Source organism: Coccidioides posadasii, chromosome 4 (genome assembly GCF_018416015.2).
Source record: "Coccidioides posadasii str. Silveira chromosome 4, complete sequence".
Classification (NCBI taxonomy): Eukaryota; Fungi; Ascomycota; class Eurotiomycetes; order Onygenales; family Onygenaceae; genus Coccidioides; species Coccidioides posadasii.
In genome coordinates this window covers 2,770,563-2,790,465 of record NC_089410.1, presented here as the reverse complement: position 1 = coordinate 2,790,465, position 19,903 = coordinate 2,770,563, and the positions used below count along the sequence as shown (strand labels likewise).

Genomic DNA, 19,903 nt, shown 5'->3' with positions numbered 1-19,903 from the left:
GAACCAGCGCGATGGACCAGTGGTTTGAGGATCGTGAGTGTGCACAATGTGATTGTGGACAACTCATTTTCTGGTCGTTTCACAGACCTGGTGGTCAGACTTCCTTTGGGTTGCATGGCCGCCGAGATCGTCCTGCCCAACCACGGGCTCGAGCGTCGAGACGTCACCCTGATCGTCTCCACCGGCTCTCTCTCGATCGATTCCGTCGAGATCTTTCTGCCCAAAGAAAAAGAATCTGGGCACGAAGTTTTAGGGCGAGATTTACCAACTCTTTGACACTCTTGTGTGCTTCTATCATCCCTTCCACCATACGGAGCATTCCAGGCAGGGATGACGCCGGCTCTGCTGTTATTTTTAGGCGAATCTCCTGCGTAGGGTTGGTTTCAAGCCCCGAAGACCAGGGAGAAATGGGTGCATAGCCTTCCTTGGGTCAGCGCCAATTGGAAGAAACCCTTGCTGCATGGCGATGCAGGCTTTCTATTCGTCGCATCCAAGTGGAGCAGTCGCATAAAAACGATCTGCCTGGGGGGTGATACGAAGTAGACGCGGTAAGTATTATTGCGATTTGCTTTGAATTGGCTGACGGTTGTCCCTTTCTTCGATTCTTTTTTTACTTCTCGGGAGAGAGAACTATTCATTGACTTCCAACTCAATAGCGACAAGAAGGGAAAATTCAAAGCTGACTTATTGCAGAGAGCTTGACATTTTAGCTCACGATAGAAAGCGAAGAGAAACCGGGCCAGCTGCCTATATGGTGTTCGCACTCGCAGCTTTTCGACAATGTCGAATTTACACCTTCAACCGGTGAACGAGCGACAAGGGCGACGTTATTCCTATCTTAACACCCCAGCAGAGTACCAAGTGCCGACCTTCCCGCCTCGCAACCCAGACAAACCGGACAATGCCGTTGGCCCTCCGATCCAAAGCGACAGGGTATCGTCGCCAGGGCCTCAGAACCCCTATGCCTTCTCATATACGGTGACCGGCGCGAATAGTCCACCGCCGCAAACGACGGCTCATACGGTCCCGTACATCCAACCTCAAATGAATCCCACTCCACCTCCTTTATCAGAACATCCTGCGCGATTTGCTCCTTACGCAGATTCTCCCACGTCCCCTACACGGCAAACGCAGCAACCACAGCAACCGCAACAGCTTCAATACCACAGCCCTTCACCTGCGTCTCCCGGCCCCATTCCGCCCAAGCAAATGCTTCAGCCGGATATGCAACAACAACGACCCCCGCAGAAGGAGTACAGTGTTGCTCCAGATAGCAATCCACTAGCTCCACCGGATCCAGGGCTTACACCTAAGCCCAGCTCGATATCAGCCGCTGGATCACAGCTGGGGACAAGGACCACAGCACGCGATTTGAATCATGCCCCAGGTCAAGTCCTACATCCGAGACAGGAGGTCAGAGGGGGAACATGGAGCTATGCTTTATGTGACTGCAGAGACATAGGAGTCTGCTGCACGGGTCTGTTTTGCCCATGCATTCTATATGGCAGGACACAGTATCGATTGTCGAGGAAATCCGACCAGAAGGATCCCACGAATTTATTGGGTTACGAGACTTGCAATGCTCAGTGTACTGCCATGGGATTGCTCTGTGGATGTCAATGTACGTTATGGGGATGCTCGCTTTCATATTTCCATAAGAGATGCATCAAGCCCCTTGCTGACCTCTCTTCCGAGCACTGTAGGGCTTTTAGCAACCATTCAACATATCCGTGTTCGACGAGCATATGGTATCTCCAGCGATATAGCAACAGACTGCGTGAGAGCATCCTGCTGTACATGCTGCACACTTATCCAAGACGAGCGAGAAATCAAATATCGGGAAGAGGCCGCACGGCTTACTGGCGGTGTGCCTGGGAGCACGGTTCCCGCCTATACGACCCCCGGTCAAATGATATTCAGTCCTCCGCCCCGATGAAACAAACCTTCCGGTGAGGTTAACCATAGTGAACATCTTCCGTGTTTTGGTGATCGTCACACAAGCATACGAACGCTCTCACTTAATAGATACTTATGATTCGAATGATATACCCCGGTCGAAACGGCGCTTGAATGTACTATACGCATGATTGTTGTAGCGATTTGTTTCCGTGGTTCTCTCTTTCCTTTTTTTTTTTTTTTTTTTTTTTTTTTTGGGGGGGGGGTTTTGTCTTCGGTCCGTTTTCGTGTTACGAGTCCCCCGAACAAATGAGACCACAGGTCCGGATGAAAGTGGCTGGAAGGGAGCAGTTCAAAGTGATTCGATTCGAATTCGATTTGAACTGTTTATCTGCGGAGGACCTCGCCTGGTGGGGTCGGAAGAACACGTTGAAGCGGCTCGAGAGGCACTCCGTGAATGGTGCCTAGACTTTCTCGTGCTACAGCTTGCAAAAATGTTCTTCAAGTTGTTCCTCAGCCACCCCGCCGGGTAACAGGTATTTGAGTTTCGGCCAGCCCACAATCCTGACATCGTATGGAGTCTCTGTTCTTGTTTTACGCATTTCCTTGGATTCTCGAGCATTCCTGAGTGCCATTTTTTTATTCGCTCCCTTTTTCGCTTGTTATTTTCTTCACTGGACTATAACTGGATTCCTTGGATGTGGAGAGAGCGAGTTCAGGCTAGTATTACACCATCGAGTTAGGGCTAGGTATGAAGACCATAATTCAAGCAGATTCAACCTGATGCCCGTTCCCACAACTCGTACTCTCGTTCTCACGTACGGAGTACATCGCGCCCGGAAATACGTCAAAAATCGGCGGGAAGCAATGCCAAGACCGACCCGCAGCCTTCGGTCTTGGCATCTTGGCATTAAAAGCTTATTCCAAGCCTAATCCACTAATGACTAAGCAATCACACACAGATAAGTCACGTGATCAACCTTGCCGAACTTGGCTTTTTCTTGGCGGAAAGAAAGGCCCAATTATGTAAGAGGCTGCGCTGGCCAATGGGGATCGCCCGCTGTCTCTGCTGGTCGTGCCCGCCTCGTCGAAAGGGTTTGTGCTCGTCTCGCCCTGCGCCGGCAGAGAGTCAGCGTGCGACATGCGAGTTCTCTCCGTCCTCGCGCCGAGAAAGCAGCACTGCAAGCGTTCCCTGATGACCTGATCCATTTACGTGAGGAAGACTTCTTATCCTCGGAAGTACGGGTTAGGTTTGCTGCTTGCTGCGGCCGTGACGAACTAACTTCTGCAGAGAGTACAGGCCTCCCGACGTTGCGTCTCGGTTGTATAGTTCTTCGTTTTGCTGTGCCACGGACGCACGGCCGAACGCTCGTCTGACGCTCTTTGCCTTCTGGTTCGGACTCTACGCTCTTCGTCTACGGTATATCGCGCTGCCTGTCGCTTGCGCGCGCGCATTGCCTCTCCGGCTCGATCGTTTGCGGGACACACATGTTGCGGTGAAGTGAAAGTCGGAACTCCTGGGACTGGCACACTCAGAGAAGGCTTTTCGTGACATAGCCGTCGTTCGTGTTCGCCTTCTTTGCAAAAAGGGGGGCAAAAAAAAGAAAAAGGGAAAAAAGGCAAAAAAAAAAAAAAAAGAGAGAGAGAGAGAGGAAAGATTCACTTGTGGGTCTGATGATTGATTGATCAATTTTATGGGGCTTCTCCCCGCTTTGAGAGATCTGATCTGCTCGGCCATTTGTCGCGCGTGTACCGCTTGTCTATCGCGTTCTCGTCCCTCTGAGCTGAATGGCATCCAGGCCGCATACCCTGGGTTTCTCCGATTACTCGACGTCATGGATATGCCGTCCAGGGTATTTGATTTCCACAGACACATGAATAGGACGAAAGGGTGCTCCCCCGTCGCTTTGGGCAAAGGAGGTATGCGTCAATACTACTTTTCCTTAGCGCAGATAGATATACGCCGTCTCCTGGTGGTTATCCCTGCCTTTCCATTCTACTGAACATGCTAACTGTTGCCCTCATTTGGCTTTTCTTTTTTTCGCTGCAGGCACCATCATCTTAAATGCCACATATGCCCTGACGTTGACTCAAAATGCCATCTTCGAACCCGCGTGCACAGGCCATGAACATCCCAAACCGCTTGATCCCTCGACGATACTTAATTCTCATGAACCGTTTTATGCCTCTACCTTCCCCCAGATGTACGCTGTTGCAGCGGCGACGGTCATCAGCTACCTCTTACTTATTATGCTGTTTATAACGCCTCGAACATTCTTTATAGGGGGTCGTGGTGGTGCTTTTCTCAGTCGCCATGGCATGATCAGCGGCTCTTATGGCAGCTCCTCTGTCATCGGGGTTGGTGGACGCCCATGGTTGCAAAAAGTTGCTGCCTTGACGGTTGTCATTTCACTCAGCATCGCAACTGCAGATTCGTTCGCTGTGGCCAAGGAACAGTACGAACTAGGCTATATGGATTCAATGGCGTTGACAAACGAAGTTGTGAATGGTGTGGAAATTCGTGTTATCCGCGTCATTTCGAGCACTTTTCTCTGGCTGGCCCAGGTCCAGACGTTGATCCGACTGTTCCCGCGACATAAGGAGAAAGTCATAATCAAGTGGGTTGGTTTCGCGATGATTGTGCTTGATACGATTTTTAGCATCCTCAACAATACTGTCGGCCAATCGACGGGCGTGACCGTTCGACCAAGGCATATCGTCGATGCCATACCTGCTTTGAATTATCTCTTTGAATTATCGCTTAGTTTGCTCTATGCCGCTTGGGTCATCTTTTATTCGATTTCTAAACACCGATTCGCCTTCTTTCACGTCAATATGCGCAATATTTGTTTGGTGGCGTTATTGTCTTTAGTCGCAGTGTTGATACCCGTTGTCTTTTTTATTTTGGACGTCTCGAAACCGAATGTTGCTGGTTGGGGTGAATATATTAGGTGGGTTGGAGCCGCAGCGGCCAGTGTGGTAGTATGGGAGTGGGTGGAACGGATTGAAGCCCTGGAGAGAGAAGAGAGAAAGGACGGGATTTTGGGGAGAGAGATATTCGATGGGGATGAAATGCTCGAGGTTACCCCCTCTGAAGAAGTTGATACATCGCAAGATGCCTCTGACGGGAACAGTGATGGGAAAGGAGGTGGCGGCGGTCGTTGGGCTAGCATAATCGGTAGACCTTTGAGGAATCGGGCTAGATTCCGGACTGGACCTCGGCGAAAAGGTCGCCAGCACAGAGCAAGACCGCAGCACGCTGCAGATTCATCTCAGGACGATCATCCAACTGCCCCTCCTCAAGCAGCAACAACCCTGAGTCGTGCAGACACGGCTAGTACTGTTTACCGTGTACGACATCATTCAGTCGGGAGTCTATCGCCGTCGACATCTGATGTGGCACCGAATGGGGACGCCGAGAAAGGATTTGAACCGCCTCAGACCAGGGAGACGGATCATAGAAGTACCTATTCTGTCCCGGTCCCTGCCCCTCATCTGAGACAAGGAATCAGCTGGCTTCATATGCTCAACCCTTTTGGGCGTCGTCGAGGCTCTCCTCCACAAGAAGTTGCGAGTGCTCAAGCGGAAGAAGGCAATATGCGCCATCCTACACTGCCCGAGCACAGCGACAAAACACAGGCTCATTCCACCCTAAAAACACATCTTAGCACGTTTCGATCCTTTTTACACCACGATCGGGAAAGCGAAAATAGCGAACCTCAGCGAAGAGAGTCAGTTTTACCCATCACGGTCATTCCAGCCCGATCGCGACGGGAGTGTGCCGTTCCTCATAGCACAACGCACCACTCAGGAGCACAAGAATCAAGGAACAATGACCACGATCGTGGAAACTCCGATACACCCCTCCCCGTAGTTGTGATACCGGCGAGGCCGAGAGTAGCCAAAGCGTGGGATTCGTCTGCATTTGAAGAGTATGTTCGAAGTCGACCGAGTACTCGCTCTCCTGGACAAGATTATTCTCAAAATGACCAGAGATCAATACACCCGACCCCCTTACCATCTCAGACAGAGCATAATCAAGAAAGTACCGGGAGTGGACGTGATCTCGCCGTGCCAGAATTCGAGTCCGCCTTGAGTGAAGAGGAAGAAATTGTTGAAAATACCTCAGGGGCACAGAGGTCCCGCTCCTCATCGGACAGGACGCTCATTAATTCCGTACCACCGTCGTCGGGCCTCGACAATGGGCGGGGACAATCCCCAGCGGCGCAGCAAAGTCCTCCCGTTCATCCTTCGCGTTTCTGGGATGATTCTGGCGGAACCAATGGCGTGACCTGAGCTCGACTCCTGACTAGGTTTGTCTTTTTCTTTTTTCCCCTCGTATGGAAATTCTATAGTTAGCGAGGCGTTTAGGTGGATGCAGAAATATGTGCCTGGATTTTCAACAGACTTTCCGTCTTGAAATTACTCCCGCAGAGGTAGTTATGCAGTGAAATAACAGCTGGTGAAATAAGGATCATGAATAAAAAATTTTCTATATATTCTAGACATCTCTACAGAGTGCAGAGTAGGCCAATATTGTGACTTCTGCTGACCCATTGTTGCATGTCGTACGGTGGGAGCTTATTCATGCAGCCCCGAGCTTGGACGACTTCGTGATACAGGATCCACTAAATATCACATCAACACCGTTCGCGCAACTTTTCTCCTCCTCTATCGCCCCCCCCCCTAGTCGTGCAAAACCAGGAAAGCACATAGCTAGATGTTTCGTAGCCGTGCCCTTGAAATTATCCATGGCAAATGGCTACCGTCAATGCAAACATGTTCAACGCGGGTGTCCGTGCTGACACTCCTCCGCAGCCGCGGTCCTTGATGGCCCTCCCGCTCAACCTTGTAGCTTTGATTCTGTCATATGTGAGCCGAGAACTCATATACCCCATTGGAGTTCCGCCCCTTCAAAATTCCTACTGGCAGCATTGCTAACGCGCTTGTTATCTGAGTTTCTATAGCTTGATGATGTTGGCGACCTTTCTCGGCTGTGTCGGACGTGTCGCGTCTTGAATTATATGACCCTGCCGCAACTGTATAAAAACATCACTTTGACCTCGTACGATAAGATTCGCTATCGCGATGATCTGCCAGAGGGATGTGGCAGCGCCAGCCCTTTTTCGATGGGGCTGAATGCGATTGTCACGAGGAATGTCGCGTCGCTGGTTCGCTCTCTGACAATGCGGGGAGAGTGGAGGGAGGATGGACTGGATGAGCACGCGAGAGTGGGGAGAGTCACCGATTCCTCGATGATGCTGAATATCGCGGTTCGAGCGGCGATAGATAAGATGACTGGATTGGAAAAGTTCAGGTATGGGGGGATGTTGGATTCTTTCGTTGTTCCTTTACTTGCTCTTCGGGCGCGATCGTTTGAAAATCCCTTTTTCTTCTTCTTCTTCTTTTTCGGTTGCTGACCCTTGGTTCATTTCTAGTTGGGAACTCAATACGAAAATGCTGGAGACGGCATATATTGGCCTTTCACAATTACCTAGACTGACCTCTTTAACTGTTCGATTCCCATCGAGTCGCCATCCTCGTCCCACTACCGTTATCCCTGGCATGCCTCAGCTTCGTTCGCTCAAAATCACTGACATAGATCCTCTCTGCTATCCGGACGACATATCGACGTTGTTGTTACACAGCAGGAAGCTGCGAGAGCTCAAAATGCATTGGTCACCACGAATGAGAGAGGCTCAAGAGCCTAGTGTGACCCTGCACGACTACTTTCGCAAATGCATCGCGGCGAAGTCGCCTCTGCGTCTTAGGAAAATAGCGCTCCAGAATTTCTACGCATTGCATACCGATGACTTTGAGACCGCCTTAGATCCCGATATGCTTGAAGACGTCACCACGTTGAATAGCCCCGGTGTGTATGATCCGTCTCTGGCCGGAATGACATTCGTGGAGAGTAGTTGGCCCCCGCCGAAGTGCCCTGGCATTAGGAGTCTGCGCCATGATCGCATAGAAAGAAAAGGTTGTGAGTTCCTGGCTAGTCTGGAGAATTTGGAGAGATTATATTTCGTGACACCGATTCTGGACGCCTCCGATTCCGTTAATAGCCCGCGACCTGCCGGCTCAGCGCAATCCTCGGCTTCTATGAGTCCCCCTTCGACCATAGATCCCAACTCCGCTACTGCAAACGGTATCTCCTCGGTATCCCAGGCAGCGCCACTGCCCGTTCAACCAACCAATCTCGCAGCCAGCATTTCTCTTCGTGATGCATATATCCACACTATCGCTACTGTGAACGGGCCGAGGCTACGTCATCTCCTGCTTTCTTCACGATGGTCTCTCCCCGGCCCTCTAATCGCTCGCTTGGTTCGCTCTTGTCCCAATTTAGAGCAGCTCGCGCTAGCTACTGATATATCTAGCTTTGAAACTCTGGGTCTGCTAATACCATTCTTGCGGAAGCTGCTTGCTATCCGCTTGCTCATCCCAACTGGCCCTGCATACTCAACACCCAGCCCTATAAGGCCGCAAGGAAAGGATACTGGTATCAACGGCCCGTTTCCGACTGCCAATGGATCGAGTGCGGATTCTTTAAATGCAAGATCACTGTCAGAGATTGTAGATCTAGATGACCGGATTTTCAATGAGGCAATGGGAGCTCGACTAGCCGATAAGGAAATCTTTAGCACGCTAAAAATTATTGGATTAGGGTGGAAAGCCTGGGAACTGGGCGAATTCTATTCAATCCCGGTGACAGAGGGAGTAAGTCCGTATGAATGGACTTCTCTGTCAAGTACAACGGATGCGGGTAATGGCGCCGTATCTAGCCTCGCGGCGAATGCAGAGCCTCCGCATACCAGGCCCAATAATCCTCTCCCGCCAACTATAGAACCATGCGGGCCAAATGCACAGTTAGGACGCCATTGGAATTCCAAGCAAACGCAAGCGACACCGGCACCTGCCACGAATACCGTCCTAGGAAAACGCAAGCAACGTCCATGTTCCCAACCCGCGCTACCAGTCATCCCGCCGGACGCAGCGTCCTATCCCACTCTAAACAATAGCCAGAGGGGTTCCACATCTTCTCACGCCATAGTTCCTCAGGATACAGCGAGCCTGCTGGAAGACCTCGGAGCCCAACTCTCCGAGGATACGAGGTCGAGGCTCATGCAGTGCGTTCAAGAGCCAACTACGTCTTCATCCGGAGGCGAGAGTGTCCTATGGAGACGGAAAGTGCGGCGAGTAGGATGGGAAGTCCTGAAACACTGGGAAATATGGGGTTTGGATTCGCAAGAGATATGAAGGTGTATATTGCTCGATTTTTATACGTACGTTTGTCTATTTTATTTCTTGTTTCTTTTCCGGAAAGGAAACCTGGAAGGCTTTGTGGCGTTGATTGGAGTCTCCCTTTTTTTTTTTGCTTTTCCCCGTTCGGTTGGATTTTAGCCGGCTGGGCGGTTATTCTCAGTTCTCCCTGCGAGGTTGCAAGGGAGGATACCCTGGAAGCTTTATCCTTTCATTTAGTTACCTACTGATATTATTGCTCAAGCTGGAGTTTGAGACAGACCTGCGGATTCACCAGAGGGCCAGAGCATACCCGGGAAATGGAGGATGGTTTGATACTATGTTGACCAACGTCGGAAACCATGTAATTGAATGAGTTTTTGTTATATACAAAATGGACTTTGGGCTGACTAACTCGGAGATCGGGGATTCCGGCATTTCCATATCGGGATATCGTTGCGCACTCCTTGTCACCCGGCACCTCAGAATACGTTCGAAAGCCCACGATGGAGGGTCGATGCTACTTCTTACCCTACTTCTCACCGTTCGGTTCCGATTGTGTTGGCGCTAAAGGACAGGATACAGGGAGGGAAATGTGATGCCTAGCGACACCGAATTTCGAGGTATCACCGGGCCTGAAACTACAAATATGGGTGGTGCTTCCTTTCAATTTTATGGAGGTTTTGTTTTTTGTTTACAACCCGAAGACATTGACGATGGCCACTCAAGAGCTTATCAATTCCATCAGCGCTGCCTCCAATGTGCCCACCGCAGAGCTCAAGGAGGAGGAGCGTGTAGCTCTCCTCGCCGCCTGCGCGAAACTCAAATCGAAGTTGGAGACTCCTCGCGAGGCAACATTCCAGTTTTTATTTGCTGTTAGTCTCATCTAACCTCCCCTTTCATCGTGAATTCGGCCATGAGACCGGCGTTGCTTGACTCGCGGGAAGGATTATGATAGAATTATTGCGCTGACGGGGTTTCTATAACCCAGCCTCATCAATCAGTGGCCCTTAGGTTGGCAGTGGATATGGGCCTGTTCGATGCTTCTGCTAAATTATCCGCCGACCGTGCAGATGTACGTCTTGATGACCTTGCCTTTTTGGCTGGTGTGGATCCGCTACTCGTTAGTAAGTAGTTTAGCAGCTTTCAACCTAACTATATTGCCAAGTGATTGTATAAACTATGAGACTAATGATCCGGCCCAGGGCGCGTTATGAGGTTCTTAGTCGGAATGGGTATATTTAGTGAAAAGGGGGAAGGGGTATATACACCGCTGAGACTCGCGAAGCTCTATGTCACGGCTTCTCCTTTAGCACAAGGAATTATTCATATGTTCGTCAATTGTCTGCCTGGTCTCTTATAGTGGCGCTAAGAAATGCTTCTCAGAACGTCGCAGAACGAGGTTGTTTCGGCTTTTCCCTCCTACTTTTCTTCGAAGGGCTATAAGAACCCCGACGACGCCTACGATGGTGTCTTCCAATTCGCACGAAAGACAAACTTGCATTGTTTTGACTGGCTTGCCACAAAGCCACGGCTCCAGCATGCGTTCAACAGTGTATTGAGCATATCTCGAACGGCGCAGGGCACACATTGGTTTGAGTACTTTCCAGTCCTAACAAAACTGCAGCTGGGGTCAACTTCGGATCCGCTCCTCGTCGACATTGGTGGTGGAAGAGGACACGACCTCATCGCTTTCAAAGAGCAATATCCAGACCTGCCAGGAGAACTGATTCTTCAAGATATCCCCGCTGTCCTCAAAGATGTGAACGAGTTGCCCGCTGGCATACAAGCCATGGAGCATGATTTCTTCTCCCCACAGCCCGTCAAACATGCAAAGGCTTATTACCTTTCAAACATACTTCACGATTGGCCTGAAACGCAGGCACTGAAGATACTCGAACACATCAAAAACGCGATGGGTCCAGACTCGATACTCCTCGTCAGCGAAAACGTCATCCCTGAGACGGGAGTGACACTGCTTTCGGCGTCCATAGACTTTATGATGATGGCAAATTTTTCGGCTCTAGAACGAACGAAAAAGCAGTTTGAATCTCTGTTGGATCGGGCTGGGTTTACGTTAGTTGGGTCGTGGGCGCCTCCGAACTTGGCCGAAGGTGAAGACAGAAGGCTCCTGGAGGCCGTGCTGACGGGGTGAAAGCGGAGCTTCCAAGTTTTCCCTTGGGGATAATGCTGGCGAGATGTTCATGGCAGCTCGCACTAGCTACTACCTTAGGATAATGACTAGTGCAATGTTGTCATAGGATTGGATGGCTGCCGTTGCGTGTGAAGATAAGACTATTTAAATGAAGCTTTTTTATATCCATATATGAATATTTAGACATCTCTCTACTTTAGCTCAATATGCTAATACTAGTCAGTAATCTCAGTAGTTCTCCACGAAGTAGATCAAGCCGCACACTCCAGGAGATAGACAAACACGGGAAAGTGAAAGTAACATACGCAAATGCAGTTCCAAACAGCACAGATACCCTTTGCCCCTCGCAATCCTTTCTAGCGTCCATTGATCCGTTTTTAATAACCCAAAAAGAGAGACATAAATAGGGTATATATATATATATATATATTTATGTACTGTTTCCCACAAAAATAAAACCATTCATTCATTCATTCACATCAAAGAAATTGAGACGACAGTCCGGCGCCGTTCGAACCGCCAGCTCCGCCGGAGCCACTGTTGCCAGCACCGCCACCGCCCCCTCCTGCTCCTCCACCACCGCTACCACCGGCGCCGCTGTCGGTATACTGGTCTTTCAGCAACACTTCCAACATGTCGAACTCGCCGACCATGGGCCCGGTACCGCCGAGTCCCTGGTCAACGCCAGCCGTAGAACTGTTGAAGAACTGGTCAAGAGGCAAGGCAAACCAATCAGACATGGTATTCGAATTCGATCCTGGCCCGCTGGTGCTGATCGACTGCGGAGCTATCGTTGGGTCGTCGACTTCCATCTTCGGAGAAGTGCTGTGGTCGTAGTAGTTATAGTAGACGGACGGTGGAGGTGGCATAAAGGATACGTTAATGTTGGAGGAATTGATCGGTTGTGCGGGGATGCTGGCGAGTGGATCGTTGGTGGTGGATGGCGCGGAGCTGCTGTGGTTGGAGTTGTCGAATTGGAAGTTTCCTGTGCCTTGGCCTAGAGGGTTCGTCTGCCAGCGGATGTCGCTCTGGCTGTCGCGCGCTTGCGGGGACTGCTGTCGGGAAGCTGGTAGAGGGGTGCGTTCTCGACTGCTGCAATCCACGCGGTCAAAAGGTGCGAACCGCAAAAACCTCGTTCGGATGTTCGACGTAAGCAGCTGAAGAAGATCTGCTATGGTTACACTTAGGTGGACATCGTCCACTATACAGGTTCGTAAGGATTCGATGGTGCGGTCTTGAAGTTCGAGTGATATTCTCACGTCGTCTTCTTTTGCACCCAAAGTAAATGTCTATTCAAACACAGTCAACGTAGCCCAAAGGACATTGACGTGAGATCACGCAGCTTACCTTCAAAATAAAGATCATTCCAGAAAGTATCCTAAAGAATGTTCGGACGGGTGCATGCTTCAAGCGGTCCCCAGGAACCAAGCCTTCCAGCACTGTCTGCAATATCTTTCGAGAGGCATCCACCACCTCCTGAATGTACGGCTCGTTGACTTCATACTGATCCATGAGAACACGTAAGGGAACGGTTCCTGAATTTGAGTTCTGCCCAGTAGCTGTCCCGCTGGACTGGTTTTGGCCCATGTTGGAAGAACCCTCGTTGGACATGGTCGTCCAACGATCGACCACAGCTTGCAGCGCCAAGCAGTTCACATACAATCCTGCGATATGTCAGCTTGCCTCTCGATAGGTAGCATCATATGCAAAGGGGACTTACGGGTATATTCGTACTCGATTGTCAATATGAGACGCATATCCTGAGACACTATATCCAAAGGAAAAATCAGATCTCTACATCAGGGCGTGTTGAGGGACGATAAGCACTTACTCGGCAACCGATCACACTTCTGCTTGAATTCCCTAAGAGACGGGATGAATTCGGCTATCCTGTCCCGATACTGACCTGTTTTGATCAAATTCGTCGTGTACTCCTTAGACGGGAAGAGCACCTGGTTGCTGTTGTACATTATTTTAGAGATGTCCAGCCAGCAATCCTGCATCAAGTCCACAGAGAACTCCTCCTTCGCCTCTCGCGAGTTCGGGTTATCCGCACAAACTGGTTCCGTGCTCAAGCTCCATTGCGGTAGAGGCAACATTGACGGAATACCTAGCCTCCCACTGCTCTGTGAAACATAAACAAGTATTAACCGGCGCACACGACGTTTTCTCACATGTTCAGCCGAACACTCGTTGCCGCCCTTGAGCTCATTCTTTTGATCGAACACACCAAGCTCAAACGCCAGAGCCTGGGCCGTACTCAATAACATCCACGACATGCGGTCCGAACGCCATACGGGCTCCAGCCATTTATAAAACGCAAGGCGGCCTTCGGAGCTGCTACCGTGGTCTTTGTTTTCAGAATAACCTTCTTCTTCCTTAGTGCCACTGACTTGAGTAAGCAGTTGAGGATCTGTATCAAGCAGGGTATTCTCATCGTCTCCTGGAGGGAAATGTAGAGCACGCGGGTGCCAATCTGTGAGAAGGAGGAGCGCCTCCACGGTCCCCAGAGACCGTAGATTGCCATTTAGTTTGGACTGTTGACCAAAGAAGGATGTGGATAGATTGAATTGACGAGGCTTCGCGGATGGCAGGCCACTTGAGCCAAACTTCTCTTGTCCCCAGATAAGCCGTTCAATCATACCTCGAAGATATGACCACAGCTTCTCGTGGATAGAATATGCTCTAGAATTAGCGCCATTACCAGATAGCTTCATATGACGAGAAGCTATTGTAAGCATAGTCACAGTCAAGACCGGTTCCTCGGTCAGGAGAGTTACATGGGTCGCTGGAGAGCTAAAGTTCTGGATGACAATTGGGCTGAGCGGAGCAAGGTGTTCATAGTAGCTAAGGAGAGAAGAAGTGTAAGCTGCAGTGTTTTAAGAGAAACCAATAAAAGCTTGCCACCACTCACTATGCAATGTACGCCATCGCTTCGTCCACACTGAACCATCCTGCTCGGACGAATCGAAGGCGCGACCACGCTCGTCGAGCATTAGCATACTCGACATCCTCGAGCGGTCTGGGTGGACTAGGAATAACAACCTCATGCCCTTCGACGAGAGGATCGGTAGTGTTTGAATCTTTGTTTTGCTGGTACCACCCCATGGGGGCACCCTGCTGGGTGCTGGAGTTTGACCTGCTAGCCTTGCCGCCGGGGGTCCCAGCCTGGTTCATCGGAGAGGCAGACGAGTTGAACGTCGACGTGGAGGAATGGCGAACACCGTAGCCGTACTCCATGTGTTGCCGGTTCAAGTCCTCCGTCCTCCCAGCGGCTTCAGAGAGCAGGTGGAGTGCATCATGGGTGTTGCTGATCGCCGGTGACAGCAGCTCAGCGGCAGTCTTGTTCATTACGTGCTGCCCGCTGTCCAGCACGCCCGTCAGGATAGGGCGTACGTGACCAGAGAAGCTGGAGAAGCGAGGAAGAGGATGGTGATATTGATCGGACGGGACAGAGGTCGGAGCGGGGTATGGTTGACTACTTGGAAGAGAGATTCGATGGGGATGGGCGGAGGGGGAATCACCCCACTGGCGCTGACCAGATGGCCTGACATCGGGCTCGTAGGGTGGTGGTGGTACGGCACCTCTGAGATGGGATGTAACGCCGTTAACCTTGGTATTATTCGTCGCGTCGTCGGGCGGCAGGGCGCCATCAGCAGACATCATCCGCTTGTCCCTGCGGAGGACGTTTGACTTGTCATCGTCATCCGACACCTTGCGCTTGCGCCTGGTGGCTGAGAACTCGCAGCGTTTGCTCTCGCGACGACAGCGGACGCATGGTGGTGGGCGGGGGTTGTCGACACCTAGTGGCCAGACAAGACGGCTCTCAGCGACCAGACCTGATAACGGAGCAGAAAGGGAAAGGGGGGGGGGGGGGGGGGGGGGAAGGGCTTCAGGAGGAAAACGTGTCTGGAAAGGATACGGCATGGGGATTATAAACGGGGCCACATACTCCCGAGATCGCATTTGACTTTACGTTTCCGGCACGGGTCGCAAGCCTGATATCCCCGGCGGTGTTGTGGCGGCGGGGACGGAGATCGATGCGGGGAGAAGGGAGGGTTTGCCGTCAGGTCCTGGGGTCAGATATATTGTGAGAGATCTTGCGGTAACTCGAGCGGGAAGAAGACAAAGGAATGTAAAAAGGCCCAACAAAGGGAAAAAAAGGGGGAAAAGGAAAAAAGGGATAAAAAAAAGAAAAAGGAAACGGAGAGGGCTCGGATATGGGGGTGTGCAGGAGGAGGAGCAGGTGATAATTACAGGAGCTGGAGTTGCAGCAGGTCGGGCTGCCATTCTGATCCCATCCATAACGTGTCTTTTCTGAGGCCGTTTTCTGCTAAGGTCCGTCTCCCCTTGTGTCGCCTGAATGCGGCCACATAGGGGGGGGTTGTCTTCTGAGCGCGCACCGATGCAAGCCGCTGAGTGCGGGTTTGGGCCAGCTTAAGTATAAAAGTGGGCTGATGTTTGGTACGTCTTGAAGTTTCCACCGTCTTTTAAATGGAGACGATGTAACTTTGCGGCTTCAGCGTCTCTGGATCGCCATCCGCAGGGTGTCACACAGGGAGTTCAAAGTATCCCAACGGAGAGCACAGAGCCACAAGAAAGCATGCATGCATACAGAGGAGCGAGGTGTAGAAAAAGAGGAACGAAAGGACGAAGGAGCAAGGCCGATCTCAGAAGCGAAAAAGAAATGTCCCGGTTTGATATATTATTATTAGCAGGATCAAGGAGAATAAATGAAGACGACGACGAAGAAGCGCTGGCAGCCCAGATCGACCTCCCAAGACAACTGCTAACGATGGCTCGAGGATGTGTAGGCTGTTACGTCTGATTACTACCTTGCAAGAGGAGCCCGCTAAAACCCTCCATTTATGTCCTGCAATTTTTATTTTATTTTTATTTTATTTTTCTGCTTTTTATTTTATTTTATTTTTTTTTTTAAAAAAAAAAAGGATGTGATCTTGGTTGCGCTCCAATCAACCTCCCCATCCCAGTCGGCGGCACACACACTAAAAGGGGGAAAAGCAAGAGTGGAGAGGAGGCGCTGCTCAACGATCTCGAGGCGAATAAAAAGGAACCGAAAACTTCAAGTCGGTGAGCAACGCGATGAGACGTCCAGAAGATACCCGGCAATGGCAGCCATGGACGCTCCGCCAGCTCTTCATTTATTTATTTATTTTTACATATTTCTATTTTCCTTTCGTCTCCAAAAGGTGTGAAGATGGATCACCGCTCGTTGATATCATCACTCCACGCCCCCAGGCGCTGGGTTACAACAAACCTGTTCGTTTATTGCCATCCCACCAGCCCGATGGGGGTTCCCTTTCAAGACACCAGCATCGGCGCCTTCGCCCGTGAAACCCGAATCACTTGACCTTTTTTTTCCGATGAGCTAAAAACCCACGCTGCACCATCATCGCCATGGCGAGGGGGCAAAACAAACGAAACGCATCTCGAGAAAAAAAAAAAAACACACCAAAAACGAAAAAGCATCTGAGCGTCAGCACTGCATGGCTTCTCACCAGCGCAGAAGGTCCTTGTGGACGCGGCCCATAGTCGACTTGGGTTTAAGATTGACCAGGACAGGGTTCTCCGTCCTTCGCCCATGCTGGAGCCAAGCCAGGCGAACCCGTCTCTACGCCAGTCAGAGAGTGGGAAAAAGACAGCGACCCCCATCCCTCGCAACCTTGCCGCATTCTTGTCACGTAATTAGTAGCCCGGCAAGGAATCCAGAGAAACGAGGATTCTCCATATTTCTCCATCTTGCCTGAAAACCCGACTGCTAACGACAGGTTTAGACGAAGCGTTGGCTGAGGGGGGGGGGGCTTTTTCCCAAATCCTCGCGCAGACCACATTGCACGCTGCGCCAGAGCAAAAAGAAGGCCGCTTTGCTGGATGAGAATGCGATAATATATGTGATATATGAGGATGTCCCGCGTTGCAACACCCAAAAAAAATAAAAATAAATAAAAAATAAAAATAAAAATAAAAATGTAGGCACGATCAGTGATATTGCCAGGCATTGCGGAATTATTGCTGCTCATCAGCGTTATTAACATAAAAATGTCTTATATTAAGGATTCTGGAAGCAGTATGGAAGAACGTTGATCGAATGATCGACGCCGTCACAACCCTCGACCCTGAAAGACGAGCTGCGGCGCCTCGCATCCGGGGTATCGCAGATTCGTTGGTAAAACAGCCGGGTGCCTGGCGAAACTACATACTCTTACAGCCCGGGCCCCTTTCACAGGCCCAACCCAAGCGCTCGTTCCAAATGATAATACAAGAAAAAAGAACGTTAAAAGAAGGCCCAAGCGAAACAATCCTGACCTGCTCATCCCCCGGCCCCCCCTAAAAAAAGGGAAAATGGAAAAGAAAAAAAAAGAAAGAAAGAAAGAAAAGGCAACTCCATAAATGCCCCGGCCTGGGATATTTCCAACACGCCTGCGCCAGAATATTCCAAAGACTCCTAGACCAATCCGATCACCGTTCACCACAAAAAGTGTTATGATCATCCCGTCAAAGCAGATCGCTCAACTCCACCCGGTCGAAATGCAAGGTTCTCTTGTCGTCCGCTACCCTCCAATTCCACTCGCAGTAGCCTTCGTCATCGTCGTTACCGAACGTTGATCCTCATCGTCTCCGTGTCGGCCCTTCGGCATCCCGCCGCCGTTAATCAGAATCGCTGGACCACCACCACCTTGCCAAACTCTTTTTTGATTAAGACTGGAATCGCCACTAGCCACACTTTCGGTGCTTTGTCGCCGTGATAGGTCGGGGGTCAACGCTCTTGGGGCGAGAAGCCCACGCACTCCACCAGCCTTTCTTGCGGGGAGCTCGCTTGTGGCGGATGTCAGGAGGTAGAGGAGATATTTGAGGTTGGGGAGTGTCTGTCGAATATCCAGCACTCGAAGGCCCTGTCGGCTTAACAGGTATTCGATATCTTTGTTCAGTAGAAACACCCCGTATTCAAATCGATAGTGCGCATTCACAGGATATAGCGGAAATGTCCGCTGCGTAATACCAACGGATATGGGGTCTTGGATGAAGGAATTCGAGGAATACGGCTGGATAGGGTAAGGAAGCGGGACGGAAAGATAAAACGAGAGGAGATAGACCAAGTGCGCCGTGAATCCAAGAGCTGCTGCCACGGATTCCTTGTCGATGTTCTCAAAATTAGAATTTGGCAATGGAATCCCCAGAATCGTAAAAGCGAGAGCTTTCCCGGGAATGGGCTCGATGGGGTAAATGGAACTCAAATCTTCGCAGATACGTCGTATTTGCCCGGTTGATTCATCTCTGGTTCTCTGCAAGAGCTTCTCGCTGGATGTCTTTGTAGCCTCGGCTTCCTGGAGATACGACAAAGTTTTCTCCTGGCTCTCACGGCCCTGCTGCATAGCCGCTTTTCTCGCATTAATGCTTGCAATGAGACTTTCCTTTTGTTTCAAGGACTGCTGCAATCTCTTCTTTTCCAGTGCCACGGACTTCTTGATTGACGCCAGTCTTTCTTCAGCTTGGGCCTTTTGATTGAGAATATCCAGGTACGCCTTATTCTCCTCTAACACAGAACTGATCTGAACCTCGAGCTTATCCCGTGTCGCTAGGGCATCCTGGAGGCAGTCGTCAAGGTTCACCAGCCGCATCAAAGTATCGTAGGAGGCAATGGGGGAACTACCCCCCTCTGACCGTGTCTTGCCCTGTGACCGAGGTAAAGTGGACGGCTCGCTCGGAGCAATGTCCGTCAAAACAGTGTAAAGGCCATCGACAAAATGGAAGATAACACAGTTCAACGGCAACGGGTGACGAAAGCTCTCGAGAGTCTTCCCTATATATTGAAGCGCCCTAAACTGCACCTTAAACTCCAAAAGCAGGAAGTACTCAGCCGAGTCTGCCGGCTTTGCCCACAGATTCACCACTGCATTGTCCGCGCGAGACACGAGAGGGCCAGAAGAAGACAAGTCAAAACTCTTGAAAGTGGGATTCATCGCTCTTTCAATAACTTCGCTCACATAGACGGGTCGCTCAATGCCAGGGCAATGCAAGGAAAACCAGGTATCGGCCATTCTCCTCGCAGTAATATCCTCGAGCCGTGCCTGCCTTACCCCGGGGTCGGCGCCCGACCATGGAAATGTGCTTCGTCGTCGATTCGTAGGGCCTTGCGTCCTGTGCTGCTTTCCATCCTCGCCTCTGGCTGCTCTGGTGTCACCGGCATCTCTGCACGACGCGATGCGATTTAGATCCGTAACGGATCGCGAATGATGCACGGTCCGGGCTTCCTTGCTCGCGAGGATTTTTGCAGGCGTCTGTAATGTATTTGGGACGCTATCGTCGTCAATTGTCTTTCCGCGAGATCTCGTTGCGGGCGGCGGAGTGACTAAGAGATTGCGAACAGAGATGCCTTGTAGATTCCGTAGCTTGCGGTTCTACGTCACAGCAATTTTCAGTCAGGGCTGTAGATATAAAATCAAAAATAGCCCAGCCAATTCAGACTTACTGATGGAAGAAGCCATGGCCGATCCTTTTTTTCCTGCTGGCAATCCATGTTGACTATAGGATTGGTCTTCAGCAACTGACATAGTTGAGAGCAACTAAGGGGGGGATGCTTCTGGGGTATTC

The 19,903-nt window shown here is 50.7% G+C and overlaps 6 protein-coding genes across 6 annotated transcripts; 4 read left to right on the top strand and 2 right to left on the bottom strand.

The window, feature by feature from the left end:
- Nucleotides 1-618: 618 nt before the first annotated feature.
- D8B26_007766 (uncharacterized protein) lies at nucleotides 619-2,676 on the top strand. Its single transcript, XM_003067256.2, has 2 exons — nucleotides 619-1,621; nucleotides 1,704-2,676. The coding sequence occupies exons 1-2, from the start codon at nucleotides 781-783 to the stop codon at nucleotides 1,934-1,936; spliced, it is 1,074 nt and encodes a 357-aa protein (XP_003067302.2). The 5' UTR covers nucleotides 619-780; the 3' UTR covers nucleotides 1,937-2,676.
- Nucleotides 2,677-3,012: 336 nt separating this feature from the next.
- Nucleotides 3,013-6,369, top strand: RIM21 (pH-response regulator protein palH/rim21). Its single transcript, XM_003067255.2, has 2 exons — nucleotides 3,013-3,816; nucleotides 3,947-6,369. Exons 1-2 carry the CDS (start codon nucleotides 3,591-3,593, stop codon nucleotides 6,190-6,192), a joined length of 2,472 nt encoding a protein of 823 aa, XP_003067301.2. The 5' UTR covers nucleotides 3,013-3,590; the 3' UTR covers nucleotides 6,193-6,369.
- Nucleotides 6,370-6,654: 285 nt separating this feature from the next.
- D8B26_007764 (uncharacterized protein) lies at nucleotides 6,655-9,153 on the top strand (the record flags this gene model as incomplete). Its single annotated transcript, XM_003067254.2, has 3 exons — nucleotides 6,655-6,768; nucleotides 6,864-7,213; nucleotides 7,335-9,153. 3 exons carry the CDS (start codon nucleotides 6,655-6,657, stop codon nucleotides 9,151-9,153), a joined length of 2,283 nt encoding a protein of 760 aa, XP_003067300.2.
- A 530-nt stretch (nucleotides 9,154-9,683) lies between these two features.
- Nucleotides 9,684-11,445, top strand: D8B26_007763 (uncharacterized protein). The gene is made up of 4 exons (XM_066125634.1): nucleotides 9,684-10,010; nucleotides 10,127-10,262; nucleotides 10,341-10,467; nucleotides 10,522-11,445. The coding sequence occupies exons 1-4, from the start codon at nucleotides 9,810-9,812 to the stop codon at nucleotides 11,288-11,290; spliced, it is 1,233 nt and encodes a 410-aa protein (XP_065981718.1). The 5' UTR covers nucleotides 9,684-9,809; the 3' UTR covers nucleotides 11,291-11,445.
- On the bottom strand, nucleotides 11,104-15,780 carry D8B26_007762 (uncharacterized protein). The gene is made up of 8 exons (XM_003067252.2): nucleotides 15,548-15,780; nucleotides 15,243-15,363; nucleotides 14,205-15,093; nucleotides 13,122-14,137; nucleotides 13,011-13,058; nucleotides 12,638-12,954; nucleotides 11,596-12,579; nucleotides 11,104-11,499 (listed from the first exon to the last, which is right to left on the bottom strand). Exons 1-7 carry the CDS (start codon nucleotides 15,593-15,595, stop codon nucleotides 11,770-11,772), a joined length of 3,249 nt encoding a protein of 1,082 aa, XP_003067298.2. The 5' UTR covers nucleotides 15,596-15,780; the 3' UTR covers nucleotides 11,104-11,499; nucleotides 11,596-11,769.
- Nucleotides 15,781-17,446: 1,666 nt separating this feature from the next.
- D8B26_007761 (uncharacterized protein) lies at nucleotides 17,447-19,829 on the bottom strand (the record flags this gene model as incomplete). Its single annotated transcript, XM_003067251.2, has 2 exons — nucleotides 17,447-19,710; nucleotides 19,782-19,829. 2 exons carry the CDS (start codon nucleotides 19,827-19,829, stop codon nucleotides 17,863-17,865), a joined length of 1,896 nt encoding a protein of 631 aa, XP_003067297.2. The 3' UTR covers nucleotides 17,447-17,862.
- Between the last annotated feature and the right edge of the window lie 74 nt (nucleotides 19,830-19,903).

What these genes read in the sequence shown, in the direction of transcription:
- D8B26_007762 (XM_003067252.2), bottom strand. Translation starts at nt 15,595, where the DNA reads ATGGATGGGATCAGAATGGCAGCCCGACCTGCTGCAACTCCAGCTCCT. An exon ending in AATCGAGTACGAATATACCC is followed by an intron (nt 12,955 to 13,010) that starts GTAAGTCCCCTT and finishes GACATATCGCAG; the next exon opens with GATTGTATGTGAACTGCTTG. An exon ending in GAATGATCTTTATTTTGAAG is followed by an intron (nt 12,580 to 12,637) that starts GTAAGCTGCGTG and finishes GTGTTTGAATAG; the next exon opens with ACATTTACTTTGGGTGCAAA.
- D8B26_007763 (XM_066125634.1), top strand. Translation starts at nt 9,810, where the DNA reads ATGGAGGTTTTGTTTTTTGTTTACAACCCGAAGACATTGACGATGGCC. An exon ending in CATTCCAGTTTTTATTTGCT is followed by an intron (nt 10,011 to 10,126) that starts GTTAGTCTCATC and finishes TCTATAACCCAG; the next exon opens with CCTCATCAATCAGTGGCCCT. An exon ending in TGTGGATCCGCTACTCGTTA is followed by an intron (nt 10,263 to 10,340) that starts GTAAGTAGTTTA and finishes GATCCGGCCCAG; the next exon opens with GGCGCGTTATGAGGTTCTTA.
- D8B26_007766 (XM_003067256.2), top strand. Translation starts at nt 781, where the DNA reads ATGTCGAATTTACACCTTCAACCGGTGAACGAGCGACAAGGGCGACGT. An exon ending in ATTGCTCTGTGGATGTCAAT is followed by an intron (nt 1,622 to 1,703) that starts GTACGTTATGGG and finishes CGAGCACTGTAG; the next exon opens with GGCTTTTAGCAACCATTCAA.
- RIM21 (XM_003067255.2), top strand. Translation starts at nt 3,591, where the DNA reads ATGGGGCTTCTCCCCGCTTTGAGAGATCTGATCTGCTCGGCCATTTGT. An exon ending in CGTCGCTTTGGGCAAAGGAG is followed by an intron (nt 3,817 to 3,946) that starts GTATGCGTCAAT and finishes TTTTCGCTGCAG; the next exon opens with GCACCATCATCTTAAATGCC.